The following is a 19,967-nucleotide window of genomic DNA, read 5'->3' on the forward strand; positions in this document are numbered from 1 at the left end:
CTCATTCTGGTCTGGTTCTGATCATCCTTTTTGTGCATTATACTTTTGTCCCCGGTTTAGGTTTTGATTTATCATTTAATTCTCTGTTTAGTCATTTGTTGTATTATTTGTTAGTCACGGGTTTTGTTTTCTGTTCTTTTGGTTTGCTATGTTATTTTCTGAGTTGATTATTACATTTATTCTTCAGCCATGTTCAGTTTGGTTCTAGTTTTGGTTATAGTCTTTTCTATCTTATTTTCTGAATATGTATAATACCTCAGCCATGTTCAGTTCAGTTCTAGTTTAGGTTTTTGTCTTTTATTTCTCTTGCTGTTCTCTCCTTAGGTTTGTCACTTTATTTCTTAGTTGCCTCTTTTATTTCATTTGCACGTTATATTTTTCACCATGGGTTTTTCTGTCATTTACTCCTCCTGACCGCTTTGTTTTTCACTCATGCACTCTCTTGCCTTTCTTCCCTCTTCTTTGTTTCACTTAACCACACCTCTTTCCAGAAACTTTTCCCCACACATGCAGCTTGTTTTCCAATCACTTTCTGCTCTATTTAAGTCCATTGTGTTCACCTCCTCACTGCTCGTTCATTGTAGTTCACTGTCTTCGTCCCAGCTCTGTTTTTTGTCTTTTTCCTGATTGCCTGTGTTTGACCCTGCCTTGTTTTTTGGACCTAGCCTTTGTCTCGCCCTCTGATCTCTCTGACACTGTGTTTCTGTGAACTTTGCTCATTGTTTGACCACGCCCCAGCCCATCATTCTTCTGTACTTCTGCCACGCCGACTGCCTGTCTGTGTACCGTACCTTAACCTGTGATTTTTGGATAAAGCCTTTATACTCTTACATCTGTGTCCGTGAGTCCTGCATTGGTGCCCAGCCACCCAGTGTCTGCAGTCATGACAAGCTTGAGAGATTTTCCAAAGAAGAATGGGCTGGGATTCCTCAGGAGACATGTCTGAGACTTGTTGAAAACTACAACAAACAACTGCAGACTGCTAATGCGCAAAAAGGACACATAATTGACTATTAGCATCAGGGGGGCTAAAATGTTTGATCCTGGTAGTTTCTAGTTTTTGTGAAATAAGTTTGTTTCTGTGTGCAAAGTAAAATTATGTCATCATCCAAAATAAAACTAGAATGTTTAAAAATGCTGTGTTGAAAAGTCCTTGCTCTATTAAAAAAGCACTTTGGAAAATTTGGAAGAAAACATTAAATTTCATTGAGGGGGCTAATCTGTCCTCATGTGTACATGTCCAGAAAAGCATGCAAATGAGGTGCTTACACATTTTGCAGAAATCCATATATTATTTTTGAAGAAAACCCACCAACTCAAACAGGCTTACTCATCTGCTGCTACATACCATTCCCACATTAAAGCCCCTGTGAAAACAGGCTTTGCAAAGACAACACTTACATTCTCACACAAAGAATTCCTGTGGGCCTGATAACCACTGACTGTGCAACAAATGCACTCACCGCCAAACGGGCAAATATTTACTGTGCAGTTATCACTAAAACCCTGGATGAGTGTGGGTATAGAGTATTGTGAGGCAAATACCAAAGGCTGGCTGCTTCTGGATTCAGTCATGTGCAGCGCCGGATGAAAGCACCCAAGAGTACACCCAATTAAACGCCTTCTTCCAGTGTGTGTCTGATTTTAGGTGACAATGGGGACAAAGAAGCTGGGTTGACAATGGAGGCCGTTGGTGACGACTGGCCAAATGCATTCAGTCTGCCCAGTGAATTCTGGTTAAATTCCCACATGTCAGGGATTCCTCATTTCCTCAGGCAGCTTCAAACAGCAGGAAGCTGCAATAGGAGGGCAAAAGGTGACACCTTCAGGTAAAAAAGCAACTGAGGGTATTGGAAGGTTGGGGAGATGTGACATGTTCTGCACATATAGTGCGGTCCATAAGTATGTGGATAATGATTCAGAAAAGGATGTATTTTTTGCCTCTGTTCTCCACCACAGTGGAGTTGAAATGAAACAATCACAATCACAGACTTTCAGCTTTAATTCAAGGGGTTAAACAAAAAATAGTATAACATTAACGATGTAGATATTTTTATATCTACCCTATATTTTCATTGCCCATAGGTAATTTGGCAATCTAAATATCATGAGATGTTGTTTGTGATTTTACAGCCAGTTAAGTAAAAAACTAAGAAATCACATGTACATAAGTATTCACACCCTTTTCTCAATACTTTGTTGATGCACCTTTAACAGAAATTACAGCCTCAAGTCTTCTTAAGTATGATGCAACAAGCTTTGTGCACCTATCTTTGGGCAGTTTTGCTCATTCCTCTATGCAGCACCTCTCAAGCTCCATCAAATTGGATGGGGAGCATCGGTGCACAGACATTTTCAGATTTCTCCAGAGATGTTCAATCATATTCAGGTCTGGGCTCTGGCTGGGCCATTCAAGGACATTCGCAAAGTTGTGCTGACACCACTTCTTTGATATCTTGGCTGTGTGCTTAGGGTCATTGTCCTGATGAAAGTTGAATCGTCGCCCCAGTCTGAGGTCAAGAGCACTCTGGAGCAGGTTTTCATCCAGGATGTCTCTGTACATTGCTGCATTCATCTTTCCCTCAATCCTGACTAGTCTCCCAGTTCCTGCCACTGAAAAGCATCCCCACAGCATGGTGCTGCCACCACCATGCTTCACTGTAGGGATGGCATTGGCTAGGTTATGAGCAGTGCCTGTTTTTTTTCCCCAAACGTGGCTTCATGTTTGGTTTGTGCTCTGACATGCACTGTCAGCTGCGGGTCCTTACATGTAGCCAGGTGTGTGCCTTCCAATCAACTGAATTTACTCCAGGTGGACTCCAATTAAGCTGTACAAGTATCTCAAGGATGATCAGTGGAAACAGGATGCACCTGAGCTCAATTTTGAGCTTCACGGTAAAGGCTGTGAATACTTATGTACATGTGATTTGCAAAAATCTCAAAGGAACTTTTTTCACATTGTCATTATGGGGTATTGTGTGCAGAATCTTGAGGTAATCGATTAACCTTTTGATCATTCTTTATTTTTATTGCAATTAAGATCCCAATCTGAGCAGGAAGGAAAGCAAACAGAGCCTTAAAGGGTGGGAAAGAGGAAATGCATGTTTATGTGTGATCACATACTGAGGTGCCCGTAGGCTGTTAGTCGTTGCCACAGCTGATCAGCTTGTGTTCTTCTACTCCAATCTAGCCAACCATGACTGCCGCCCCCAAGAAAGCTTTGGACCAACACATACAACTACACACAAAAGGTTGGACACCACATGAACAAAACAAATCCCCTTTAAATACAAAATGCTGGAATCCCTTGTTTAAAAGAAACCCCAGCATAAGAATTATACAGTAGTATAAAAGATATAATGGTGTAATATATGAGATTTTGTTTCTTTTATTATCTTTCCATCTTTTTGTTCCTGTAGGTGTTACACTTTTTCTGCTTATCTCATCTGTCACCACATTTCACTGACACTTCAATAACCAGGTACTCCATACTAAGATGTATACCAATGCAAACTTCATTTTAAATTTTATTTACAGTAATTAACAACTATGTGGTGCGATTTTTATGGCTTTTTGCACTATAATCACTTGTCTTAGGCCTCTGCCATCCTAACATTAATTCATTCACAGCTCACATTAGAACGCTGCACCAGGAGTTGATGAAGTAGAATACAATACAAAAGAGAGAGGAAAAGATGTGCATGTGACTGAGAGGGTTCAGCACAAAGCTGTAGTGAAATTAATTAAACATGCTGCAAGTGTATGGTAATTTAAATATGCTTGACTATGTAAGTGAAAAGAAGAGTGATGGCACACCTGCATTACACTACTTGGGGTGAAAGCACAACCATACGAGGAACTAAATACAACTTGAGTGCTTGAAGTGTAAAATGCACATAAAGATGCTGTGGCTGCAGGCTGATCTGTATCTGCACTGAAAGTCATGAAGTTTAACTCATGAAGAAATAATAAAAGAACTGATTAATTTTACACAGGTCAAATCTGGCTCTGAGAGTTTTAATTGACCCACATTGGGCCTCATCTTGACAATCTATAGTGTACAGTCTAAAGTGCACAGTGCCTGTTCGTTTGTGGAGTGTCCAACTCCACTGTGTTATGTATATGGTGCAAAAATCGGAGTGTAAAGTAAATTATATATGTAGAATATGAAATATGAATTACTGTACACAGATCAGAGTATAAAGTGTCATTCACTTTAAGAGATGTGTTCCCTTAAATCTGGTGCATTGCTATTTAGATGGTGAACTCGGTGACAGAAATGGGTTTTCTAGTGAGGAAACAGATTTCGTGCAGGCAGTTTATTTACAGTGGCAGCAGTCATCCACTAAAACTCTTCCTCTGACCACCCAGTCTATCTTATCAGATGCAGACCCTCCCACGTCCAGCCTGCCCTTAGAGCTAATGAACCCAGTGAGGAAGCCAACCTCCCCTCCCACCACCAAATCATGTCCAGTCAACTTAATTTACTCCGGGTTGACTCCAATTAAGCTGTAGAAACATCTCAAGGATCATCAGTGGAAACAGGGTGCACCTGAGCTCAATTTTAAGCTTAATGCTAAAGTCTGCGAATACTTACGTATACATGTGATTTTTCACATTGTTATTGTGGGGTATTGTGTGTAAAATTTTGAGGGAAAAAAAAATTTCATCCATTTAGGAATAAGGCTGTAACATAACAAAATGTGGAAAAATACCTTCTGGAAGAACTGTAAGTTCAACACTTTCACCACATTCACAGACTTCTGATGGCTGAGAGCGCGAAGTCAGTGAAAGCCTGGATGTTAGTCTCGATCAAGGACAATCACAACTCAGACACTGAGATGCCTCCCTCAGCTTCTCAAATTCTGGAATTAGGGTATCCATTGATTCTACAAAGATCATATTATCATCTGGGAAGTTAAGATCAGAAAATCTTGCTTTAATAACAGTAGGACGTAGGTTTCAGGACACATTTCTTATGAACTGCAGTATTTACTGGGGAAAAAACCTCAGAAATTCTGCCCCTCCTTTATAACTCGTGTTCATATAAGTCGATTTGTGGACCCTGAAAATTTAGACTACTGTATGAAAATCAGTTTTGGTTTGACCGTTTTTGGGAGGGATCATCAGTGCGGACGATTCTGGACGATGACTTCTTCTTCCCCCTCTGGCTGCTACATGTGGTAGCAGCTGGTGTCATATCCAAAAACTTTGACTCGTCTAGAATCATCCGCATTGACAAAGCCCTCATCCCTGACATGCAGCAGCTGGATGAGGAAGAGAAAGATTCCGAACGCACTCCAGATGAAGAAATCACCACCATCCAGGAAGGAATCACACTTCAAATGGTCAAAACTATTGTAATACGGCAAGATAAGCTGATTGTAAGGTTTTTTGGACAACCTCATTAACTTGCAGTTTCAGATAACTTGTGGCCCAGTTTTGTGGACCCCGACTTGCGCACGTTGAGAAGGCTTATGTGTACAGTACTCACAACACCCAGTTATGATGACTGAGAATTCAACTATCAAGTATTTACAAGCTTCTGTTAACTAATGTGTTTTAAACTTTTTATTTCTCTCTCTCTTGCTGTGTGGATACCTCTGGTGCTATTAGTCAGAATTCTATCAAAAATACTTGGCTGGGGTTGTTCAAACATTGTATGAACAAAGTTCAGAGCTTGACTCCAACTGTCTTCGCTTTATTAAGCAAATCAAACAGAGTAAAATGTACAGAGTGACTGGTACTACTTACATTTCTTATGATCTGCCTTACAGCAGGTGAATCGGGGGCATAAAGGATCCGGCCCATCAGCATAGGTTTGACAGAGTTCCACAGTATGCTGGTAGCAGGGTTGGACTCCATCTCTCTCATCAAGTCATTGCAGAAAGGAGCTGCAGTATAAGGTTATATATAACTTGACATACTCTAAAATGGAATTAAAATGATGAATTTGACCCTGAAACAGTGTAAGTTTGTGTCCAGATAGAAGCTTCCATCTGGTAGAATCATAGTTTGTTCCTGTAGAAACTACATTTAACTTGGAAATGAAGGTTCACTTGAAAAGACATGTTAAGGTAACTTGGATAGTTCCAAAGAGGGGGAGCGCAAGGGATGGGTATCGAGAACCGGTTCTTTTTGAGAATCATTACGAAATGATTCAATCCACAGACATCAATAGCCTTTTTGCTTAACAATTCCCTTATCAGTCCTTCAGAGCGGCCGTTGTTTTTGAGGGTTTTTTTAATCGGGAAAATGATCATTTCTTTACATTGATTGCAGACCCTGCAGCGGGTCTGTAATCAACCGCTTCTCCAGCGGCTGTTCTTGAAGGTTGAAGCAACAAAGCAGTGCTCCGACCCACTGCTTTGTTGGTTCATTGCTTCACTGCTTTTCAGAAGCGGCAAGTCCACTTCTTAATTCCTTTCAAAGCCATTTAAAAATGTGAATCGTGAGTCACTTTTGTGCGGATTAAAGTTACTAACTGGGACTCTTACCTTGTTGCGAGCAAGAAACGAGAATTGTCCTCCATTCCGTTCGCACAGCTCCAAATGCTGCGCTGCTCTCTGCCGAGTCAAGTTAGAGTCCAGCCAGAATTAATAACAAAGCGAATCACCATTTTAAATCAAATGACACCTCTTTCCAAACGTTGTAACACAGACAACAGACTAAAACATTTTTTTCCCCTCTCAAAATGAGACATCCTGCGTTCTTTATGAATTACATTGATGGTGACTTGCAGCACCACCGGCTGAGCTCAGCTCAGAGGTATGGAGTGACACTTATGCCATTAATATCTGAAAGGAAATGCTTTTGAGAAAAACTACAGATTTTATTTTTATTTATGTCCAGAGATCAAGGATCCAGTGACCAATTTCATATTTATTTACTTTAAGACGCAATAAAATGTTGTTGACATAGATAACCTGTAAAGCCTACTTTTAGTAGACAGAAAATTCACAGGAGTATTGATAAGGGAATTGATAAGGAATTGGATCGATAAGTGGAATCGATAATGGCATTGATAGATAAAATCTTATCAATACCCATCCCTTAAGTTCAATTAATATTATTTATGTTAAAATGTGTTAGTTATGCAAAAGATATTTAAAAACACACAGAGATGTTTAAATGTTTTTTTTTTAAATACAATGTTTAAAATATGACAAAAAGTAAAAACAGAAGAATAGAAAGTTCTTTAAAAACACATTTAAAATGTTTGAAAAGGGTGTAAAACCTGTGAAAGAATAGAAACTTCTTTAAAAGCATGTTTAAAATGTTTACAAAGGCTGTAAAATGTGTAAATTCATGGACAGTTCCTTAAAAATGCACAAATACTTTTAAAATGTGTTTAAGATGTGTAAAAGAATAAAAAGAAGTGCACGAAGATGTTGAAATTGTGTGTATATGTGTTGGGGGGGGGCAGCTATTCATTTGTTCTCTGAGGGGGGCTCACTCTCCCACACTTTGAAAACCCCTGGTTTACAGCATGCAAGTAGAATCAAAGAGTCAACCAACTGAGACTCCAAACCCTAAACTATGATTATAATTATTACCAGAAGAATCGGCATTTCAACCAGCAAAAACTCCAAAGAGTTTCTACTGGTTGAAACTACCATTCCACCAAATTGCAGTAGCTACCATAACAAATAGGTTTTTTTTCTTTTTCTTTTTAAACACATTATATTTCTTTATCACATATACACTCAACAAAAATATAAATGCAACACTTTTGGTTTTGCTCCCATTTTGTATGAGATGAACTCAAAGATCTAAAACTTTTTCCACATACACAATATCATCATTTCCCTCAAATATTCTTCACAAACCAGTCTAAATCTGTGATAGTGAGCACTTCTCCTTTGCTGAGATAATCCATCCCACCTCACAGATGTGCCATATCAAGATGCTGATTAGACACCATGATTAGTGCACAGGTGTGCCTTAGACTGCCAACAATAAAAGGCCACTCTGAAAGGTGCAGTTTTATCACACAGCACAATGCCACAGATGTCGCAAGATTTGAGGGAGCGTGCAATTGGCATGCTGACAGCAGGAATGTCAACCAGAGCTGTTGCTCGTGTATTGAATGTTCATTTCTCTACCATAAGCCGTCTCCAAAGGCGTTTCAGAGAATTTGGCAGTTCATCCAACCAGCCTCACAACCGCAGACCACGTGTAACCACACCAGCCCAGGACCTCCACATCTAGCATGTTCACCTCCAAGATCATCTGAGATCAGCCACTCGGACAGCTGCTGAAACAATCGGTTTGCATAACCAAAGAATTTCTGCACAAACTGTCAGAAACCGTCTCAGGGAAGCTCATCTGCATGCTTATTGTCCTCATCGGGGTCTCGACCTGACTCCAGTTCGTCGTCGTAACTGACTTGAGTGGGCAAATGCTCACATTTGCTGGCGTTTGGCACGTTGGAGAGGTGTTCTCTTCACGGATGAATCCCGGTTCACACTGTTCAGGGTAGATGGCAAACAGTGTGTGTGGCGTCGTGTAGGTGAGCGGTTTTCTGATGTCAATGTTGTGGATCGAGTGGCCCATGGTGGCGGTGGGGTTATGGTATGGGCAGGCGTCTGTTATGGACGAAGAACACAGGTGCATTTTATTGATGGCATTTTGAATGCACAGAGATACCGTGACGAGATCCTGAGGCCCATTGTTGTGCCATACATGCAAGACCATCACCTCATGTTGCAGCAGGATAATACACGGCCCCATGTTGCAAGGATCTGTACACAATTCTTGGAAGCTGAAAATGTCCCAGTTCTTGCATGGCCGGCATACTCACCGGACATGTCACCCATTGAGCATGTTTGGGATGCTCTGGACCGGCGTATATGACAGCGTGTACCAGTTCCTGCCAATATCCAGGAACTTCACACAGCCATTGAAGAGGAGTGGACCAACATTCCACAGGCCACAATTGACAACCTGATCAACTCTATGCGAAGGAGATGTGTTGCACTGCATGAGGCAAATGGTGGTCACACCAGATACTGACTGGTATCCCCCCCAATAAAACAAAACTGCACCTTTCAGAGTGGCCTTTTATTGTAGACAGTCTAAGGCACACCTGTGCACTAATCATGGTGTCTAATCAGCATCTTGATATGGCACACCTGTGAGGTGGGATGGATTATCTCAGCAAAGGAGAAGTGCTCACTATCACAGATTTAGACTCATTTGTGAACAATATTTGAGGGAAATGGTGATATTGTGTATGTGGAAAAAGTTTTAGATCTTTGAGTTCATCTCATACAAAATGGGAGCAAAACCAAAAGTGTTGCGTTTATATTTTTGTTGAGTATATTACAACAAAAATCTTCCCTATACTTGTAAACCAGCCCTCGTGAGATACAAGAAAAAAATAGGGCTGATAAGTAATACACTTGTCCTATCAGTTTTACTGGCATGGAAATTGTGGCAATAAAATCAGGGTGATACAAATTTTAAAACAGGGCGATACAAAAAGACATTGAAAATACCAGGCTTTGTATTGCCCTGCTTTACGCCCATTTTGTGTTACCCTGGTGACAAGTGCAGGATCGTATCTGTATCAGCTCTCATCCTTCGGACTCAGGCTGATAAGATAGACCAGGGCATGATACAGGACATGATACATAAACAGATGTGATAAGGTATACGTATACACCTTCCTTCAGTAGACAGTGTCCTGCATTACATGATACAGTTGACTTACTGGCATTGTTGTCATAGTTGTAGGTGCCCTGTGCCCGGCTGCTGCTGATGCCCAGGAAGGCTTTATAGTTGTTGTCTTCATACCAGTTGAATGAGGTGACTCGGGCAAAAGCCCCCTCAGTGTAACCACAAACCAGGCTGGAGGCAGCAGCCATCAGCTGCCTGAAGGAAACATTGTTCTGGAAGAGAGGAGTTATGACCTGCAGAAGATCCCTGGAACTACTCCTCTGGTATAACTGTGGAAGTGGTAACAGAAACACACACAGTAGATGAGAACATATGATAGACTACTCCAGATGTGAACTAACAGTTAGCTCATGTCATGATGTTACATTGAAATATATGAATGAAAAAAATAAACTCTGAACATTTAAACACTGTTAATAAGATATGTATGTAAATTATTAAAGATGATGACCATGTTTGAGATTTTGTTTTTATTTATTTATTTATTGTGCCTTCATTTTGTGTAGCGTTTACAAAAGCAACACGGGTGAGCTGTTCCTGTAAGAGTTTATTAATGTAACACAGAGATAAACTGTGACTATTAATACTGCGATTCACTACTTTTGATAAAGATGACAGTGTTCTGGGTTTTATATTTTATTTATTCATTTTTCGTTATTCCGTGTGCAGCTGGAGACTGCTCCACACAGACGTTAGGTGGCTCAGCAGAAGTAAATTTCTGGAACGGTTTTCTGAATTGTTGCCCGAAATTAAGGAATTTCTGAAACGTTCAAATCATGATGAATATGCACAGCTTTTGAATTTAGTCTTTCTTATTTCTTGCCTCATCCCAGTGCCAGATGTCCCACTACGGTAGGGAACAACTTTTCCAACTTTAATTAGCTGTTGTGTAATTTGAGTTGTTTGTTGTTGTGTTGTTACAGGCCAGTCTTAGGCCTACTTATGCTTATTCTTTGCACCATGCACATTTACTTCAATAATGCATTATTATTGTTAAAACTTTATCTATGTGCCAGGAAATTGTGTTTATTGGTGCACAATAAATTGCAGCTACGTTATGGCTTTCGATATGGCTTGTTACATCTCGATACACTGTCAACATTAAAAGTAGATCTTGGTTCAAAAATGTTGGGCACCCCTTTTCAAATGGCACCACACAAGATGTCACATAGAAAAACTATTTAGATAGTGTTAAATAAACAGCAGAGAGTAAAATGCATTGTGGGTAAATGATTAAAGGAAAGATAAAATCAACAGGAGTTACTATGTAACCTTTTTTTTTTAACCACTGAAGTAAAAACAAATATTGGACACATTTTTATTGCCAATGTGAAAAAGATAAACAAACAGATTCTTTATTAACCTTCATGTCCGGCGCTTCAGTTGTTCTTTAGCTATGCTGTGTTGACTCTATTTCGATGTTCCCATGGTGATGTATTTTTTATGCTAATCAAGTCATATTTAGCCTTCCTCGTGCGTATTATAAGACCCCCCCCCCCCCCACCCACAAAAAAAAAAATCTGTGTTTGTGTAAAAGTTCAGGCAATAAGGTTGTAGCTCGTTGTCTACCTTCCTGACGTTAGAAACTAGTGGTGTTTGTCTTTCTACAACGTTTCTCTTAAGATCTATTGAGCCGTGAACTTTGAATCTGTGAATATCTTTCTAACTTTACCTAAGTAGGAAACAACCATATCCTGAGAGCTAAACATAGCGGGAGGTGAACTTTTGAATGGACCCAGAAATGTGTTGCAGGCGTTTTACCTCTTGTAGTTTCTCAGATGCAGCAGAGATGGTCCGAACCCAGAAAGGAATGTCGATGCCTTCAGAGTGATTATCCAGCACAAGAGGAACCTGGAAAGAAAAACATATATAGTTTATTTAATATGAAAGCTTGTTTTTCCATTGTTACTCTGTAATACACTGTGTGCACAATTGTTAGGCAAGTTGCACTCGTGAGAATTAATTTTATTGTTGTTTATTGTTAGTTTTATTGTTGTTTATTGTCTATAATAAAACTATTTCATCATTGTTCATATCCTCAAAATACCAGTAAACTGTTCATTTTTCTTGTATATTTGTAAATAAAATGTAAATATTCCTGCTGTTGTTTTATTGTATTTAGGTGGAAACAGTGTTGGTAAATTGTATCGTAGAAGTTACAACTTTCATATTTGAGACTGATTAATGTTTGAGACTGATTAATTAATAATGTTTAAATTAAAGTTCCTATGGCTTTAAAAACATAGGTGGTGCCCTGCAATTTCTGAGGTAATTAAATATCATTCTAATGAAATAATGTCGTGTGACTTACCTGGGTCCCTACAAGGAGGACCTTTCAATATTAAAGATGAATAAATCTTAATATTCAAATTCCTTGCATTTCTGGTCCGCCCATTTGATCCAAATAATTATTAAATCTTAAAGCTGTTAATTATTTTGGTGGCCTGCTGATGAGGTCCAGTCCAATTTCATCCAGTTTAGAATCTTAATAATTATACTTTCTACAGCTTGTGCCACCGTGTGTGGCCAAAGTTTAAACTTTAACAACTGCCAAAAAATATTTTTCATTTTCTGCACCACAGACAAGCTCTAAACAAAGGAAATATCTCAGCCTTAGTATTTCTTCTGTTTTTCTTGTTGCTTAATGCTGACAAATTATACTGTATTTGTTGTCTTCCTGATTCTGTTTTCTTCTCTCTGAGATGCAGCTCCATCCAGAGATGGATGTGGTGTCTGTTTCTGAAACCCTCCTGTCCTGTGCATCGGAAACATTTCCTGTATATTCATTTTGTGAATTGTTTTGTAATTTCTGTCAGTAGCATGGCACACATTTCATTGTGCAGGGAACATGTTCCTATGTGCAAATAACAATAAAATTCTTTTGAATCCTTTGAATCCTTTGAAGTAGCCACATCATTGTTGAAGCCACACTGTTCAAAATATTAAAAAAAATAGCGATTTATAGTCCGGAAATTTTGGAGCGTGCGTGTGAAAATCCCACATTGAGAGGTTGACATCACGCTGCTGTAAAGGGGTATTGGGTCAGTAAGTATCATTTTATGATTACAAGTACGAGTAAATGAATACGGGATCAGGCCGATACCCGATACTGGTATCGGAATCAGGGCATTCCGAGTACAGGCGCTGATGAGTGGTATGGAGGCGGAGAGTCATCAGGCATTCTGATCCCTGGTCACCTGGGTCAACCATCTACACCAGTGTGTTCTTAACTGCAAACCCTTCTCCATGTTCTCTGCAGTCGTCAGCACTCTTTCCTTGCCAAAAGAAGGTGAAGTACTTCTCCATGAAAGCTCCCGATTCAGCCAGGTGTGTTTCTTTCAGAGCAGCTATGTCTACCTTCAGTCTTAGTAGCTCGTTGTTGATGGCCGCTGTCTTTCTTGCGTCACTGATGTTCTGGAGGTCATCCAGTCCAGTTGTCATGGTGCAGACTTGTCAACATCCCAGTTTAAGAGCTGATCTCTTACTGTTTGTGTTCCTGTCTGGTGAAGAAGTTGTGGTCTGCTTGTCGGATATACTTATCCCCATGCACCCGATGAAGAAGGCAGACCATGGACTGACAGCACCTTACTGGTTGGGGACTGCCCAATTTGACATGGGCAGTAGCTGTCCAATGAGATGCAAAGTTCTCTCCCACCATCGGAAGCAACCCCTGGTACCACACTCTACGCCAATTGAGCATTATAGCAGTAAGGTGTCACCCGTAGACTGCTGCTTCCCGTGTTGTTTAGACACTGTGAAGCGAAGCTGGAGTGTCCTGTCCAGGGCGCAAGCCAAGGCAGGACAATGTGGAGGATCAGCTGTTGTCCAAGTAGCAGGTCCCCCTCCTCTATGACACTGATTGATCCAATGGAGCGGCAGGGCCGATACAGTTTGGGACCAGCGTCATCACAGGAGTTGCCACAGCGTGACTGCATACAACCTCAAACTGGCTGTGGAACTCCAGCTCCAGATTTTTCCTCAAGGTTTACTCCTGAAGCCTGTCCCCAAAAGAGATGACGCCACAAGGCAGCAGAGGTTTCTAGCAGTTTTCTTCTCCATACTGGTGGCAGGTATACCCTGACCTGACCTTGCAAATTAGAAATGACATTTCTTCTTACTAATGTTGTTATATTACATAGCTATTATGATTAATAATAGTAGCAGTAGCAGTAGCATAATTTAGTGGTTATGTGTGTATGGACTTAAATTAGTATGTTGAAAATTTTTTTACTCTGTTCTTATTTCAATGTTGATTATTTTTAATTCAGTGTAGCAAATATTTTTATTTTATTTTATATATTTTGTTTTTGTTTTTTGTTTGTTTTTTTTGTCTTTTGAATGCTTTTGTAATTTGTATTGATGTTTAATGTAGTTGAAAAAGGTAGTCCAGAAAGTGCTATACAAATAACAGTTTTATTTTTATTGCTGTTGTTGTTGTTACAGTTAATATGAATCTTTCTGTCCATGATGGCATCAACTGTACACCACAAACTGGAATCATGTTTTTGCGATTGAAGAAAAGCTGCATTTTGTTTCCCACACACCAGGTGCTGTATTTGCTGAGCACTGCATTCTACTGAGGATCTGTTGCTTTTGTCTTACCAGTGATCTTGCATCCAGCTTCCAAAATAATAGACTAAAGTCCAGGAAGCAACACAAGGCCAAGACACACAGCTGCCAGAGGAGACATCCTTCCTCTTACACATTCCTTCCTATGTCTCTCTCTCAGTGTGTGTGTGTGTGTGTGTGTGTGTGTGTGTGTGTGTGTGTGTGTGTGTGTGTGTGTGTGTGTGTGTGTGTGTGTGTGTGTGTGTGTGTGTGTGTGTATAAGTAGTTTTTAGATGTGCGAGAGAGACTGGCTCGAGCATTCAAAAGTAACCATCTGTCTGCCACAGCCAGGCAAAATGTGGGTGTCTCCTTGGCCCTCTCCATCCACTGCGATCCTCAACACTCAGGCACCTATGTGCCCAGAGAAATGTGACACATGGCCAAAATGTCATAGCTGACATTCCTTTACAATGCAAGCGATACTGTTCATCTGAATCTCCCTCAGTAAACGTGTATTGAAGTGTATCTAAGTACCAAGATGGCGGTACGCACAGTTGCAGCAACCCAGCGCTCATTGAATTTTAGCAGCTTTTTAAAGTAATGTGTGGAGTATAGTGGAGCTGAACTGCTAAGATTTCCAGATTACACCCACTACATTCAGGACGCAAACACATGGAACTTTATTCCTTCGGAAATACAATGCTCGTCAGCTAGCATGCAGTTCATCACCATCTTGACGCTGCTATGGTGCAGACGGCGGACACACAGAAAGCAGAAGAGGGGCAAGAAAGCTAGGCTACATGTTAGGCTAAAGGCTAACCCCCACAGGCTGGCCATCCTGAGTCCTTTCTCGCCAACACCCAGTCACTGAACAACAAACTAGAGGAACTACGACTGTGAACCACCATGCACAGTCTGGACGACTGTGTGATGGTTGTAACAGAAACACCACCATCACCGGCCTCTCAGCCTTCAGAGCTGACAGAGCAAAGGACTCTGGTAAGAGCAGAGGAGGACTTTATATTTATATAAACAGTGACTGGTATACAGATGTCAAGATTAAGGACACACACTGCTCCCAGGACCTGGAGTATCTGATGCTGCAGTTCAGACCCTTTTATTTGCCCAGGGAGTTTACATTAGTTGCCATAACAGCTGTTTACGTGCCACCACAAGCTAATGCTAGGTTAGCCATGGAGCGGCTACAGCTTTCTCAGACAGTATTTTAATGGCAGTAGGGGACTTTAATCATGCCAACCTTAAGTCTGTCCTGCCTAAATTTTACAAAAATGTGAAGTCCCCACAAGAGAGAAGAACACCCTGGAAAACGTCGACATTAACATCCCAGATGTAAATAAGGCCGCCACCCCCTGCCACATCTAGGACTATCAGAACACCTTTGTCTGGCCCTGACTCCTGCATACAGACCACTAATCTGTCGACAGAGGACATCTATTTAAACAGTCCAAGTGTGGACTAAGGAGGCCACTTCAGCCCTGTAGGACTGGGCTGACTCCACAGAATGGGGAATGTTTGTTGAGGGGCATCAGAGAATCCAAGCACATATACCAACAGCACATAGAGGAGCACTTTAATAGCAACACCTCCAGGGGATGAAGGTACTCACCAGCCACAAAGTCACTCAAACAAATACAAACACCACAGACAGCACCTTGCCGGACACTTTGAACCACTTCTTTGCTCGTTTTGACCAACAGAACAGCGAGGCCAACACCTCACAAGCTTCAGCTGAGAATGATGACTCACTACAGCTGCACCAGCATCAGGTCAGATACACCCTGCACAGAGTCAACATGAGGAAATCAGATGGTCCAGACTGAGTCACCGGAGGTGTTCTTAAGGTCTGTGCAGACCAGCTAGCAGAGGTTTTCACCATCATCTTTAGCCTTTCACTACAACAGTCTGTAGTCCCCTCCTGCCTTAAGACAGCCACAATTGTCCCGGTCCCCAAGAAAAGTACAGTGAGCTGCCTCAATGACTAGCGTCCAGTTGTTCTCACCCCCAACATCACTAAGTACTTTGAGAGACTGATCTTCTCTCATATCAAACACACAATCTCGACCAACTCTCGGGCAGCACGGTGGCTTAGCACTTGTGCCTCACAGTAAGAAGGTCATGGGATCAATTCCCGGCCTTTCTATATGGAGTTTCTCCATGTCTGCGTGGGTTTTCTCCAGGCACTCAGGTTTCCTCCCACAATCAAAAACATGCTTATTTAGGGTACGTTCCTTTCTCTGCCCCTGATCAAGGCAGGGTCTACATCTGGAGTTGGTCACCGAGTGCTGGACTGTGGCAGCCCACTGCTCCTAGTAGTTAGATAGTGTCAAACTGTAATTAGGATGGGTTAAATGCAGAGGACAAGTTTTGTTGCATGTATGTATATATGTGCAATGACAACAAAGTTTCTATTTTATTCAACATCAGTTTGCTTATTGAGGAAACAGATCGACAGAGAATGTGAGCTCAACAGCTCTCCACACACCTGGGCCAAAAGAACACTTATGCTGTTTGTGGACTTCAGCTCAGCATTTTATACAATAATCCCCCACAAACTGGTCATGAAACTGAGCAACTTGGGATTTGGCAGCTCACTGTGCTTTTAGAGACTGGGATTCCTGAGGAACAGAATACAAAATATCAGAATGTGAGATGACACCTCATCCACTCTTATCCTGGACACTGGAACTCCACAGGGGTGTGTCCTCAGTCCCCTATTCTACTCCCTCTTTACACACGATGGCTCTCTCATCCACTCCACCAGCAGCATCATCAATTTCGTCAAGGACACCACCGTGGTACGTCTGTTAAAAGATCACAACAACTCAGCCTACAGGGAAGAGGTCTGACACCTGACAGCATGGTGTTCTAACAATAACCTGGACTTAAACACCACAAAAACAAAACAAATGATTATGGACTTCAGGAGGTCGAAACACACCAAGCACTCTGCCGTCCTCATACAGGGAGAGGAGGCTGAGCGGTTGGAGAGCTTCAAGTTTCTCAGAGCGCACATCTCGGCTGACGTCACTTGGTCCACGCACACCTCTCACCAAGTGGGGAAGGCTCAACAGAGACTTTACTTCCTCAGGAAGTTAAAACAAGCCCACCTCCCTCAAAACCTGCTGATGAACTTCTATCGGTTAACGATAGAGAGCCTCCTGCACGGTGTGGTTCAGCAGCTCCACAGCAAAAGACAGAAAGAATCTCCAGCGGGTGGTGAGGGCAGCCGAGTGTATCATTGGGACCGGACTTCCTCCCCTCAAAGGCATCCGTGCTGCCCAACTCCTCAGGAGAGTCAGCTGCATCATCAAGGATACCACACAACCTGGACATTGCTTGTTTTTCCCCACCAGCCTGGAAAGCGATACTGGACAATAAAAACTCACACAAACACACTAAAAAACAGCATTTTTTCCCCTCAGGCTGTCAAAGCTGTGTCACCCCTTCCCCTCCCACCTACCAACCTACCAGTCTCAACTGGAGAGTTACAACCACACATTCTGCCACACCCACTCTAGAATGCTGGCACTATATGCCATTTACATCATTTTAAACCTGTAAATAACTGTATACAACTGTCATAGCCAAGTATATAACTGTCCCAGTACTATTTTTTTCTATTTCTATTCTGTTTTTTACATGCCATATATATATATATATATATATATATATATATATATATATATATATATATATTTATATTGTTTTGTGTGTGTTATGCTGCTAATTTAAGAATGAAGAGCTGCTAAGCTGTCTTTCATTATCTAATGACAATGAGAATGAATCTATCTATCTATTTGACACAAAGTAATTTCAGCAGTACCCAAGGATCCTCCAGAGAGACCAAGGACCAAAGCCACTTTAGGTCTGAGAATCATACAGTACACTGAGACAGGAAGCACCAGGACCTTAAAGACTTTTGACCTTTGTTCTCTTGCAAAGATATGCCATGCTTCTCTTCAGTGACCACATGACTCCATAAGCTCTTTGAAGGCCTCTCTTGACCTCAAAGGAGGAGGACCCAGAGACATACAGTAGTGTTCAGAATAATAGTAGTGCTATGTGACTAAAAAGATTAATCCAGGTTTTGAGTATATTTCTTATTGTTACATGGGAAACAAGATACCAGTAGATTCAGTAGATTCTCACAAATCCAACAAGACTAAGAATTCATGATATGCACACTCTTAAGGCTATGAAATTGGACTATTAGTAAAAAAAAAAAAAGTAGAAAAGGGGGTGTTCACAATAATAATAGTGTGTCATTCAGTCAGTGAGTTCATCAATTTTGTGGAACAAACAGGTGTGAATTAGGTGTCCCTTATTTAAGGATGAAGACAGTACCTGTTGAACATGCTTTTCTCTTTGAAAGCCTGAGGAAAATGGGACGTTCAAGACATTGTTCAGAAGAACAGCGTAGTTTGATTAAAAAGTTGATTGGAGAGGGGAAAACTTATATGCAGGTGCAAAAAATTATAGGCTATTCATCTACAATGATCTCCAATGCTTTAAAATGGACAAAAAAAAAAAATGGATAGAAGAATAACCAGAATGGCAAAGGCTCACCCATTGATCAGCTCCAGGATGATCAAAGACAGTCTGGAGTTACCTGTAAGTGCTGTGACTGTTAGAAGACGCCTGTGTGAAGCTAATTTATTTGCAAGAATCCCCCGCAAAGTCCCTCTGTTAAATAAAAGACATGTCCAGAAGAGGTTACAATTTGGCAAAGAACACATCAACTGGCCTAAAGAGAAATGGAGGAATATTTTGTGGACTGATGAGAGTAAAATTGTTATTTTTGGGTCCAAGGGCCGCAGACAGTTTGTGAGACGACCCCCAAACTCTGAATTCAAGCCACGGTTCACAGTGAAGACAGTAAAGCATGGTGGTGCAAGCAACATGATATGGGCATGTTTCTCCTACTATGGTGTTGGGCCTATATATCGCATACCAGGTATCATGGATCAGTTTGGATATGTCAAAATACTTGAAGAGGTCATGTTACCTTATGCTGAAGAGGACATGCCTTGAAATGGGTGTTTCAACAAGACAATGACCCCAAACCACAAAATTAACGCCTCGCAGATGTGAAGAAATCATGAAAAACTGTGGTTATACAACTAAATACTAGTTTAGTGATTCACAGGATTGCTAAAAAAGCAGTTTGAACATAATAGTTTTGAGTTTGTAGCGTCAACAGCAGATGATACTATTATTGTGAACACCCCCTTTCCTACTTTTCTTTTACTAATAGCCCAATTTCATAGCCTTAAGAGTGTGCATATTATGAATGCTTGGTCTTGTTGGATTTGTGAAAATCTACTGAATCTACTGGTACCTTGTTTCCCATGTAACAATAAGAAATATACTCAAAACTTGGATTAATCTTTTTAGTCACATAGCACTACTATTATTCTGAACACTACTGTAAATGTGGGTTCCAAGATAAGTGAACATCTCTAGCTCAACAAAGTTCAACACTTTCACAGCACATGGATCCATTTCTGATGTCTGAGTCAAGAAAGTCATTATAAGCCTGGATCTTATTCTTGATCCAAGTCAAATGTGGGAGTATACACTACTGCTGTACTTCATCGTATCCACCATACCACTGAACGATCCTGGCTTTTGGATGGTAACTGTCCAGGTCACCTCTCAAAGCTAATCATCTACATCTTCCACTGCCAGGTGAAAAGTGCATTGATCCAACACAGTGG

General features: G+C 41.0%; 1 protein-coding gene across 1 annotated transcript in view; it reads right to left on the reverse strand.

Moving 5' to 3' along the window:
* The window catches only part of LOC117511711 (retinal-specific phospholipid-transporting ATPase ABCA4-like), a 210,397-nt gene that overhangs the window by 160,537 nt on the left and 29,893 nt on the right, over positions 1-19,967 (reverse strand). Inside the window, exons 8-10 of the mRNA XM_034171629.1 lie at positions 11,443-11,532; positions 9,716-9,950; positions 5,755-5,894 (exon numbers count right to left, since the gene is read on the reverse strand). Coding sequence (XP_034027520.1) covers positions 5,755-5,894; positions 9,716-9,950; positions 11,443-11,532 — 465 coding nt within the window. The remainder of the gene's footprint in view (positions 1-5,754; positions 5,895-9,715; positions 9,951-11,442; positions 11,533-19,967) is intronic.

Source organism: Thalassophryne amazonica, chromosome 1 (assembly GCF_902500255.1).
Source record: "Thalassophryne amazonica chromosome 1, fThaAma1.1, whole genome shotgun sequence".
Taxonomy (NCBI): domain Eukaryota; kingdom Metazoa; phylum Chordata; class Actinopteri; order Batrachoidiformes; family Batrachoididae; genus Thalassophryne; species Thalassophryne amazonica.